The following is a 13,413-nucleotide window of genomic DNA, read 5'->3' as shown; positions in this document are numbered from 1 at the left end:
ATAAAATGAAGAGGTTAAAAAATGCAGGGGGAATTTTTTCCCCTGCATTTTTTTTTTGGATAAGTTGAAATGCAGGGGGAATTTTTCCGTGTAATTTGGATTGGGGTGAATTAAAAATGCAAGGATGTTTTTCTGTGTAATCCTGTGTACACGGCAGTTACACAGCATTTCTGTGATTTTCTGTGTAATTTGGTGGTTGAGTCGATTTACACAGAAATAGACAGGTTTCTGTGATTTTACTGTGTATTTGGTGGTTGAGTCGATTTACACGGCAGTTACACAGGTTTTTGTGATTTTACTGTGTATTTGATGGTTGGGGACGATTTACACGGGAAATGACAGAAATGTGCTAGAATCGGCAATAACCTACTACTCCTCATTGTTTAGCTACAAGCATTACCCACAATGCCCTTTGCTCTGAAATTGCAAAAGAGCATATGATTTGAGCATGGAAAGCTGGCCATCAACTTAAAAACCTTACTTACACATATTTCAACTACGACTTACACATATATATTTCAAACTACTTTCATTTTGTTAATGTTCGATATTGTGAATTTTACGAAACCTCCCTGTGAAACTCAATCCCTTAGATACATGTTAGGTAATACATGCATCACTCAGACCATAGTGTTGAATTACTTGTATCAACACCAATTCCAAACATTTTATTTTTACATCGTCTATGCTCACATGTGACCTTTCAACAATTACGATATAATTCAAGTCCCTGTCACTATTCAATTTTTCAGCATTTCAATTTGGTGTAATAATAGAATTAATAAAATGGAATTGAATGAATATGCAACAATAGTTATGCAAGTGTTGACTGTTGCAAATGAAAATGAAAGTCTCCATTTTGAAAACTATATGGCATGCCAAAATAATTTGCAAAAACATGTTGATAAGGTCATTACAAAGAAAGAAGGTACAAAGAAAAAAGGTATTTACATTTTGTTCTATATATTACAAATAAAATGAAATATGAGTATTAGAGTCAAGATATTAGAAGGAGATAAAACAGCCCTCAAATTAATTGAAAGCATCGGGAGGCAATCTATGCCTCTGTGCCCTATTTCCAAGCCATTGAAAAGCATGTAATTGCCTTGGTGCCCCTTTCAATTTTTTTTCAAATTGTCTTGGATTGGCTGCCCTTTCAAATTCTTAATTTGAAGGTTGTGATGCAATTAAATATCTTAATTTTATCTTTAGAAAATATTCTACTTGGTTTTAAGTGTCTGAACTAAAATCAACATTCAACACTTGAAGTAGGCAAGTGCACATTAAAAAAAACGCATTTAAGAAAAAGACTCTTCAATTTGGAAATGATCATAATTTAAAGATATTTAACAACAAATGACTCAATTCAGTATCGAAGTTACATAATGTTACTATGACCGACGGGACCACGCTCTTGAGTAATGAACCACAATCTAAACGATCACCACACAAAGTATATGGCACTCGAATGCATACCAAAATAGCATGATCCGGTAATCAAGGGAATTACGTACCCACTTCGATCAGGGTTCGGATTTTGCCAGCAAATACCTGTTTTTGCCGACAAAGTGGCAAAAACTGGCAAAACCTGTTTTTGCTAGCTTTTGCCTGGTTTAAATCAGCAAAACTGGCAAAAACTCTTTAAAGTATTTGACTTTAAAGCTTTCATCAATGCAACACAAGGTGTCATCAACAACTCACCCCTATCCATTCTGCAGCATGGATGTAAACTTATCATCATCATTTCATTTTAAAGTACACAAAGGTTCTGATACAAAATGTACCTGCTGACAGCCCGGGCTGACAGACTCATTCACAGTTGTCAAGGAGTGAATGATAAACAACTCAAGTGTAGCATCCATCACACTGCTGCGGTGATCATGATTATTTGAACGTTTAGGAATTAAAGAGTTAATCAAGGGTTCTTTCATTGCTGAAAATTACATTTATTCTAACAGGTTTTATGTTATTGGAGCAAGTAAAATAGTATATCTTTTGAACTCAATTTTTCCCACATATCAATCTTTTCTTGAGAATTCAAAGCTCCTAGTATCTTGGTAATATTTGACATCTATTGTAACTTTTCACAAGGTGACTAAGTTGATTGATGCATGCACAGTGTTGAACGTAGACATTTTTTATGTGTAGCATTATCAGCTTGCACTACTTGATTTTTGTTGCATTTGCACACTTCACTCAGTTCACTGTATAAGTCTATGGCATGAAATTGCTACACATTTCCAAAATTGTTTAGAAAAATTTTCAAAATTGAGTAGCATTTTGCGCTGTGATACTGGCTATGGTTAATGCTGTGTGCGCAGTAATAAAAACCGAATAATTCTTTCCTATAAGTTTAGTTTATTACCTTCATTGCATATAAAAATGCGGTGTGTGGTGCAAAAGGGCAACCCCGAACAGGCACGCAGGCCCACTAGATGGGGTCCCTTATACACACATCAAAATAAAAGAACTAAAATTACACAGTACATAATTATAAACACATTTAAAAAACACTATAAAATACATTGAAAATATAATACTAAAATTGAGTTGCCAAATATAGAGTCAAGACATCACAGAATTCATAAGCACTAGTGAAATTGCACAAAGTACAACTGATCATAGTATAGATAATAATGGTTGTCACTGTTGATATTGATGCTACATCTCATTTGTACACATGGGCTGTAAATGTCACCTAAAAACTTAGTAGAGCCCCTGTAACATGTGATACACAGCAATATTTGACTTTCTTGACAATTCACTGTAAAAAGATCACATAACTTTTGAAAAGGCTTAATTGTTCATCAAATTACCAACATTGCCCAGCACACTTTGTGAGCATTGTATTATCGGTACACATAATGGCTGGCTATATTTTACGTTGATGTTATGCTATACATGAGCGGTAAATGTCACCTAAAATACTACTGTATAAAGAAAAGACCCATCACATGAAACATAATACTCAAATTTGCCACCAGACTGCCCTAGATAGTCATTCCATTGGACATCACTGAGAGCTACACTAACTTACCAGAATTCTGTATGACTTAAGATATATGCCCCAATTCAATGAATCTGAATCAATATTGGTAACTGTACACCATTTGTACTTGGTAATAATACTCCAACTGACATTTGGAAGGCAGCTTGTCACGTTGAGACATGATACAACTATATTTTTGTGTCATTTTAATTTTCATATTTGTCTTGCACTTATATTTTTTCAGGTTGCTATGGCTAAGTACATGACAACATTTATATGAAAAATTTATACTACTATAAGTGTAAGTTATACAGTTAGGATCAATAGGCCCATTTACAACATGACTTAATTTTTAGGGTCATTGATACAAAGATATCACTAATCCTGGTAAAGATATCACTAACCCTGGTATTTGACATAAAATTCCCAAATAGTTGGGGAATATTGGCCACCCGAGTTCAGTTGTGATTCTTATTCTCCAAAGACCTATTATTACGCCTGATTTTAATGGAATAAATTATTCAAAACACATTTTAAATGGGAAAACAGCCAAAAATCATATTTACTGAAATTACTGATGCACATATTTATCTTTTGTTTAATGCATTAGTCAATTTACGAAAAAGGAAAAGCAAACAATGGATTAACTCTCTAACAATTTTACCCTGAAAACTCCTGTACTTGGATCAAAAGCAATAAACCACTAACATCTAAATTTGAATCTAAAGTACAATGTAGCTGTGTGAGCAGAGCTGTGAGAGGCCACAGACCAAAAAGTGGAAAACTAAAAAACAGTGTAAAATAAGAGCTATATAGAAAGTCATGCGAGACATGACACACAAGCCGACCTGTTAATGGGTCAAGTTTGAGCAATTTAGAAATTTGACCTTTGACCCCTAAACTTTGACCTTTGGGGTCATAAATATTTTTAACATGTTTAGAATGTTGTAAGAATAATTCCTGTTGAATTTGAGCTCGATTGGACCAATTTCGAAATTTGACCTTTGACCCCTATAACTTGACCCTTGGGTCACGATTGGGGTCAACTGCTCTTGCATTGTGCTTAGGATGTCATAAGAAAGATTCCTGGTGAATTTCAGCTTAATCGGAACTTATACATGGATTTTGATTTTTTTAAATTTTGATTGACCTTTTGACCCCTTAATGACCTTTGACTTCAATGGAAAAAAAAACCTTACGTATACACCGACAAAATGCATTGTTCCAGTTTTAATAAAAAAAGTCTAACATGTTTAGTTCTTGAGATAAAAATTCTTAAAGTTATTCAGCTAAAAACAGGAAGTGACCCCTTAATAACCTTTGACCCCCAAAATAAAAATACCATGCATACATCAGGGAAAACTGATTCATGTATGATGGTTATATTATTCTGGTCTGTTTATCTTTTGAGATAACATTTTTTGAACATTTTTGCTAATTTTGGTTTTTGACCGGAAGTGACCCCTTAATGACCTTTGACCCCAAAACTGTAGGCATCCTAAAGACCCTGGCTAGTAGCAATGCATGCATGTGTGTGCTAATGGCGACTCTCTGCTATGTAATTTGTAAAGACAGTGATTTTTGAATATTTTGAACCCCTTATTGACCCCTTATCTGAGCACACCCTATAGACACCGACGAAAGTCGAGTCACATGATATAACCATGTTCTCATCGCATGCAATTTGTGGAAGGAGTAGCATTTTTTGTGAAATCACATTTTTGACCATTATAGCTAGGTCAAAGGTCACAGCGAGGTCAAAGTGAAATGGAAGGTTTGGCCTAGCCCAGTGGTCATTTGGCTCAAGTATGGTTGAAATCTGTCAAAGCATAAGAGAGCTAGGGCGAAAAGTGGCAAGTCACGCAAAATGTCACTATTGGTTGCCAGAAAGAAGAATTGGAAGAAGACAGAACAAGCCGACGTTTGTCATCAGGGTAAATAAATATGGGCTGAAAATTTAAAGAAAATGTGTAAATTTTGCGAGTAAATCAGCTGAAAAGAGGAACTCAGGGGCGGATTTAGAGGGGGGGCACACCTGCAGCGGTGGCTCAGTGTCCCCTATTGAAAATTCCTGGATCCGTCCCTGGAACTCTCACACCCCTGTGTGAGGTATACCACTTGCTAAGTTACTTGAAACACATTGGGATTTTTAAACAGTAAAAACATTTATTAGAAAGTAAATTAGCTCACAACGCAAAAATAACTTTGGTGACACTGTCCTCATTTTGCTTGGTTGGTCACACATGTAACCAAAATATTCATAACAAATTAAAAAAACTCCTTGTTAATAATCCAAGCCTCTTGTGTCATAGACAGAGTCTATGCTTGTATAAAACCACATCCTTAAAGCTATGGAAGTGTTGAACTTTTTTTTCCTCTCTCAATTCTCGCTATTCACAATAAGGCGCCATGTTTGCGATGTAATCGTGATGTATCATGGGAAAGGTCGACATCCAAGTCCGCGCAATACGAATATTACCACGCTATTACATAGGAACATGTGACAATATTTTTTAGTTTGTCAAAATAAAGGTGTTACACACGAATCGATACTCAATAATACTTAATAATGTGATTTGAAATGTGCACAATTAATTTTTTCTCTATCGATTTGCGTGTAATACCGTTATATTGACAAACTAAAAAATATTGTCACGTGTTCCTATGTAATAGCATGGTAATATTCAGACATGCTGACTTGATGTCAACCTTTTCCTATGATACATCACAATTACATCGCAAACTGCTGGCGGCGCCCTTATTGTGAATAGCGAGAATTGATTATATGTGACCATCCACCACGAAGTGGTAGTAAAGTCGGTTCTAGATCATTTTTTGGTTATTGCAGATTTTGAAAGAATGCACTTTCAGCTTTAAAATGACACCTCAACCAGCTTCATCGGACATCTGGAAGTGAAGTTATGGTTCATCAAAGGTCAAATTCCTACTATATTTTACATAGAAATCCACATACTGTTTTTGATTGTATCTCAAAATGGAAAATGCCGACTTTACGACCAGTTTGTGGTGGATGGGCACATATATCAGTTCATCACCCAAGCTTTCCTTTCTCCTTTAAAAGTAAGTTGAAAATCAAAAATTATAAAAAGCAATATTGGCCTCTCTTTTTTAAAGTACATAAAAGCTTATAATGCTGCAAAATCAAGCCATCAGTCACCCAAGCTGTCATTTTCAAACACTGTGCAGTCAGATAGTCTGTACTATAAATTGTAATAATGTTTTACACTAACAGTTTGAGTAAGTGATATAAATAACATCCGGTTTTAGAGCGTTTTTACACAAAAGTAAGTTCAATTGACATATCCTGGCTTGAGACTTCATTGTTGACATCACACACTGCACTTAACCAATGTAACCTATTACAATAACATGTGAAAGTGTTATTGCTTGCATTGTGATTCGCAAGAGAATGATTTATTTATATTGATGTGTAAAGAGTATGTACGGGGGAGGCTGAAGTGCATCTTCAATAGACAGGTACAAGCATTAAACTGTCAAAGAAATTCCCTGAAGGCTTAGAGGGGCTCTTTTTAAAAACAATTCCACAGACACATAATATAAGCTTCAATAAAGGTATCCATTGTTACATGTTTTTGAAAAGGTAAAAAATGTTTACAATATTCTATATTAGTGAAGACCAAGCTGCTTTGTAACATCTCTTACATACATACATACATAAGACATTTCTATAGCCCTTTTCCACAGTTCAAAGCGCTTTACAGTACAAACAAAAATAAATAAAATTACAATGAATCAAAAAGGTGGTTTTTCCAGAGGTGTGGACCATACACTGAGGACCCGCGGTCACCTGCAGATCTTTTGGTCTTGGGAATAATGAGTCTGGTAATGTCCTTGGAGGAGCGAAGATTATGTTTGCTGGAATGGGTGTTATGCATAGAAATTAGCTCAGACAAGTATGTGGGGGCACTGTTATTTATACACCGATACATGAGAACAAGGATTTTGAAACAAAAGTACTTTCATGTCATTAGAAGATAGAGGCTACTTAAAAAGCAGGTATCTCAAAAACATCACTGGCAACAACATATCTTCAGAATAACATCTGCTGAAGACGACAGATGGAGACAACATCGCTCCAGTTAGTGTTTCCAATTTTGTAGGGTAGAAGTTTAAACATATCTATTACTTAAACATGTATTTTTAGGTACCGGTATGCATTTTGTTCTAAGATTTAAATGTCTTCAGTAAGATAGCAGTGTGCAAACACACATAGATAGATACCAAAATGAACGGTCTTCAGCAGATAGCAGTACTTACACACAATTGCTATAAACTTGAATCATCTTCAGTAGATAGCAGTAGTTACACCGCACATAATATTGTTATAACTGTTTTCAGCAGATAGCAGTATGCGCAAACATATGCTATAAACTTCTTCAGTAGATTGCAGTACTAGTAACACCACAAATATTGCTATAACTCACTGTCTTCAGTCAATAGCAGTACTCACACTAAAATTGAGCTATTGTCATGTAACTTGCTCATAATACCTAATCATGCATGCTTGGATTTTATTATTAACTCTTTCCATACCATAATTGCTCTAATATTTAAACACCCCTCCAATAAATTATCCCAATTTTTTTCCATTACAAAGTGACAGAAATGCACACATATCCACACCCCTTTTTGGAAAACATGATTCCACCGGATGTTTTTAAATAGAGTAGAAATTTGCTTATGTTTTGTTTTTATTGTATTTTTGTTCCTTATTTTTGCCTACATCTCAATTTCATTATAGCCAACTTTAGTCATCTTCAAAAGATAGCAGTGCTCACACATTTATATACTGTCAAAATTAACTGTCTTCAGTAGATTAGCAGTCTGGTCATACAAATTGATATCAAAATTAGCTGTCTTCAGATGAAAGCAGCCTGTTCACAAACATTGTCCTCCCCCAAACTTGGGCTTTGCATCCCCAATCAATACAAAAATATTGAAAATATCACTATCTTGATAAAAAATTATCAAATTTCATGCAAATTTTTCAGATTCTCCCAACTGAGATTCACTTTACCCCACATGCCCCATGTCCCCCAGCAAAATATGTTGTCACTATTATTTATTCACTTTACATTATTTATATGTCTGGCTTTCAAGGATTTCCAATAACTTAATTAAAACATAGCCAATGATAGTCAAAGCAAGACTACACTACAACAAAAGTCACAGCAACAAAAGATTCTAGTTAACACTTGTGTCACATTTTTACATTGCTTATGTTACTATATAAAAAAACATCTTAGAACTTGTAGACATGTGAGGAAACAGCATTGATTGATACGTTTACAACCACCAAACACTGAAATCCTAAAGCTTCAGGGTAGATAAAGCATTGAAGTAACAAGGTACATTACATGTAGGGCTACGCAAGTACAAGTACATTTATCTTGTTCCTCTTGTACCTACCTCTTTTTGCCGATAGGAATGTGAAGTGTTGCCTTGAACAGCATCATATCTTCATGAAGACTCAAGAAGTGATTGAATCGTCTTTGTATTGTCCATGTGCTTGGCCCATGGCTGACTTCTATGTAGTATCTAAAGAAAGAAAACACAGAATGATGCATGTTAAGAAACTGATTGATTGAAATGTGTACCATTATGAAGTGGCAGCCAAGACAAAATAACACAACAAAACAAATAAAAACATGACTCAAAAAGACCAGCCATCCATAAATGAACTCGCCATATTTCGATGTCTGCACTGAAATAGTTTGTATAACATAAGCTAACTAAATAATGATTTGTCTTAATCATTTCCAAAATTTTACACATTAGATCTTCATAATTATAGAACCAGACTTGAATTCTTCGATTTAAGAAGCCTGCTTTTACAAAAGTGAAATAAGGTTAATTTTTAATAGTGATCTACTGTGAATCAACACCTAAAACCGCAGTAAATTGCAAGCGGCAAGACTCGCGGTCTTAATGTCTACAGAATTAAGAGATAATATTTCACTATGACTAAAGAGGATAAGTAGATATCAATAGATGATGATGGCATTTCTTCGTTGAACACTTTGGAATTCAAAAGCTGTTAGAATTTAACACAAAGTATGGCATGCAATAATTGTTTTCTTTCTTTCCTTACCAAATAAAAGCCCCTTCAACATGTTCAATGTTTTGAATGTCAGTGTTATATGTAGGTGTTTGGTGAATTCCCCAAGCGAACCTCCTCTAAACTTAAGTTACTTTTTCTCCCAGTGAATATAGACTGCCTGTCACATTTCTGCGTATTGAGTGACATTTGTAAACAAGGTGACATTTTATTTAGGATATTGATCAAGAGAAGGAACAAAATCCAAAGCCCTAAGGAAAATAAATGTGAAATGTTCTTATTTTGCATACACAGCACCAGAGCTAAAGCTGTATGATTTCCCCCCCTATTTGATTCCATTACAAGAATGCAATTGCAAGTGACAAAGAAAAGCTTCCAACAGTCTTGCATTCTGTCATTTAGCAAAACTAAATGATAATATGACCTATCATATATATCAAAAGAATATCACATATATGCAGTTTCAACTAGATTATTTTTAGATTAAACAGTCACTCACGTTTTCATGCATTGGCAATTTTGCATAAAAATGGTTCAATCTGCATTCCGCAGGTCTATATTTAAAATATGAAAAAGGCATACCTGCCATAAATACATTGAAGTTGTTAGCTTGTATTTTATGTCAATGTTTTATATGTACTGATGTTTTCTCTATGAACCTCAGAGCTCTATAAATTGCCACTGACCTATCTTCAATTATCATAGAGCAAGTTACATAAATAACATCTTATTTAGACAATTACATGTATGATGACCCAAATAACACAGCTCATCAGGTAATCCGGTATTGTGTCTGTTACCAATGCCCTTGTCTGTGTAACTCATCATCCTACTGCATACAAAATAATAGATAGAAATATATACCATACAGTAGTACAATATAGCATGACAAATATAGTGCAAGTTAACTAAATCAGGGATGCATAAATAACATCTTATTTAACAGACAATTATGATGACCCAAATAACACAAGGCTCATCAGGTAACACCTGGTATAGTTACCGTATACCAATGCCCTTGTCTGTGCAATCACTCATCATCATAGTGTATGCAGAAATAATAGGACATACACAATTATGGCACAAGATGGCATGCCTATAACTCAAATTCAATTATGGCACAAGATGGTATGGCAAACTTATATTGAATTATTATAGAGGCCAAAGGCAGAAAGTTTGAATTTGGGATAAAGACCAAAATATAGAGTAAAAAAGCAATAAATTATGTAAGAAAATAGACATCATAAAACTTCATAATTTTAGAACCAAGTATGCTAAACCTTTGGCATATATATGATAGTATAATGTTTGTATAATGTTATAATTATACTTATAGTAAGTCATTTAAAAAAATGCATCCTTTGGCCTCCATGGACCAGATTGTGTAACTTATATTTTCAAAGCAAGTTAAAAATAACATATTTACTAGACAATACGATGATCCAAGCTCCTCAGGTAACACCTGATAATCAGGTCTATTGTGTCTGTTACCCTTGTCTACATATTCAATCACCATCATAGTGCATGCAGAAATTATTGATGGAAGGGCATACATACAATTATTGTACAATATGGTAAGACAACTCAATCAAATTTAATTATCATTTTAAAAGCAAATCACCTTGTAATATATTATTATATTGCATACATTTAATTGATTTCCAATGTCAAAAGCTGTTTATTATTTTTTATTTCAGATTATTTGCTGGTGGAGACAAGTTACAGGTTATGATGTGCCATCACATCACCAAAGACAGTATCAATTACAACCAAGGGACCAAGGGAGAACAGTGCCAGTGCATTGATTGGTCACCCCAGGTTAAATAATAAATAAATAAATCTACACTGATCTTTTATAAAATGCATATTACTTGTTGAGAGAGAAATGAGACAAATCAATGCACTCATGGTGAAATGTTGATGCACTGATTCCTTCGAACAAGCATCAATGTTCAGTGCTATATACACATACTGCTATATATAAATTCAATACATGAATCTTCAGTAGATAGCAGTCTGTTCACAAGTTTACTGTCTTCAGTAGATACTGATCTGTTCACACTGATTTTGCTAAATAAACTACCTGGAGTAGATAGCAGTCTGCTTAAACATTGTGATAGATTATCTAAATTAACTATCTTCAGTAGATAGCAGACTGCTCACACATGATAATATATCTAATTGATGCTGTCTTTGGTAGACAGCAGACTTGTCATACATTTTGCTAGATTATCTATATGTGACCATCCAGTACAACTGAGCCTGGATGTCGCCAGTGCCACTATTGAGATACGCTCCATTGAACTTAACAATAAACAATAGGAAACAAAGGATTTATTGACTGTTTTATTGATTTTCACTACTTAAATGTCAAGTACTATAGACATGATATACATCATTTTAAAGCTAATTTCAAGCAGAATATTTTGGTTGAATATCTCAAAAATGATGATTGGCGACTTCAGGGCTCAGTTGTGCTGGATGGTCACATATTAGATAGCAGACTACTTATGTTTTGCTAGATTAATATCTAAATAAGTACTGTCTTCAGTAGATAGCAGTCTGCTTACACATTATTGCTAGATTAGATTGTCTAAATTAATTAACCATCTTCAGTAGATAGCAGTCCATTTACAAATTTTGCTAGATTGTCTAAATTGACTGTCTTCAGTACATAACAGTCTGCTTACACATTTTGCTAGATTATCTAAATTAACTATCTTCAGTAGATAGCAGTCCATTTACAAATTTTGCTAGATTGTCTAAATTGACTGTCTTCAGTACATAACAGTCTGCTTACACATTTTGCTAGATTATCTAAATTAACTATCTTCAGTAGTATAGCAGTCCATTTACAAATTTTGCTAGATTGTCTAAATTGACTGTCTTCAGTACTTAACAGTCTGCTCACACATTTTGCAAGATTAATATCTAAATAATACTGTCTTCAGTAGATAGCAGTCTGCTTACACATTTTGCTAGACTATCTAAATTAACTCTTCAGTAGATATACAAACTTTCATGTTGGTGGTGTTTAGAGTGGAGTAAAATAGAAGAGCGGAGTAATTGAAGAGAAAGTGGAGAAAGTACTACAATGTAGAATGAAACATCATTGAGAGGTATGTTTAATATCTTTATACCGAAATGCTTTGGGATTTGTATCAAGAACTTTTATAAATTATGAATTATTGACAATCCTGATTAATTTATTTACTGAGTTGGTATCATCACCCGGGGGGGGGGGGCACTGCCATTACAAGGTGGACACCATGCTCGTGTACAAAAACACGTAAAAAGGGTAGTTTTTCACGAACGGGCGATGTACGCGCGTACAGTACAAAGGGTGCCAGAATTGCCAAAATCGGGAAAAAATTGTGTACTTTTCCATGCAAAATACTTGCTTAGGCTTTTTTAGGGTACCAAAGTTTAATGACAAAATAAAAAAGGGTGAAATAGGCTATGTTTGGCTTCTATCAGAACAAATCGTAGGGTAAAACATTAAGGAACATCAAACTACTTATATTAAACAAAAATATGAACATGAATTTTTACTTTATTTGTGTTAAAAAAATGGCAAAATACTTGTTTAGGGTATGTTTTGCATGCGCTGAGTAATACTCGTTTAGGGTGCGTTTCGAGAGTCCATACATGAGCATGGTGTCCATCACATAATGTAAGTGGCCCCTCCGGGTATCATCATCAACTTTCTCACCTACCAATGCAAGCATACTGATATAATCTGTTGCAAGGTTCTATTTAAATGTGTTAACCACCACGTATATGTGTGCAATGTCAAGTGTATGCATAGGGTCTTCTGGACGAGTAGAAGTAGGCTTAATTTGTAAAAGGAAATCTGCAAAATATTATAATGCCATCACATCCTAGCATACTTGTTTGTCAAGTGACAAGCTTTTATGTACAGTATTTTATTGCTCTTTACACCTATTTCTTGCCTGAATCTCAATTTTATAATTGCCACCTCTGGCATGGTAAGATCAGATTACGTCACCTATTATAGAAAAGTCCCAAATAGAATGTTATCAGCCTCTAACTCACTTGCTTGAGAGTATCCTATGTAAGAGCAGTGGCACAGACAATTAGTTCTATCTGTCATGTCTGAAGCACAAACCATTGATTTCCTACCAGATATATTAACTCATCTGTCTTATCCATGTCACTAGGTGATGGAGTGTGACTTTTAAGTTTCAATATGACTGTCATTATTTTTATTTAGCTTCATATGTCTACTCTATTTGTGATCATTTATATAAATACATACAACATTTGCTGTTAATGCTAGAACTAACAAAATATACTCTAAATC

General features: G+C 34.4%; 1 protein-coding gene across 2 annotated transcripts in view; it reads right to left on the bottom strand.

The window, feature by feature from the left end:
• The window catches only part of LOC140166507 (phospholipase D1-like), a 192,126-nt gene that overhangs the window by 122,633 nt on the left and 56,080 nt on the right, over positions 1-13,413 (bottom strand). Inside the window, exon 4 of one of the 2 annotated variants that reach the window (XM_072189987.1) lies at positions 8,441-8,569. In XM_072189987.1, coding sequence (XP_072046088.1) covers positions 8,441-8,569 — 129 coding nt within the window. Of the gene's footprint in view, positions 1-3,037; positions 3,205-8,440; positions 8,570-13,413 lie in introns of those variants that run through there. The other variant, XM_072189988.1, reaches the window with a different exon arrangement.

The sequence above is a fragment of the Amphiura filiformis genome, chromosome 12 (assembly GCF_039555335.1).
Source record: "Amphiura filiformis chromosome 12, Afil_fr2py, whole genome shotgun sequence".
In the NCBI taxonomy this organism is placed as follows: Eukaryota; Metazoa; Echinodermata; class Ophiuroidea; order Amphilepidida; family Amphiuridae; genus Amphiura; species Amphiura filiformis.
The sequence above is the reverse complement of the archived record's forward strand: the minus strand, read 5'-3'. Positions and strand labels throughout refer to the sequence as shown.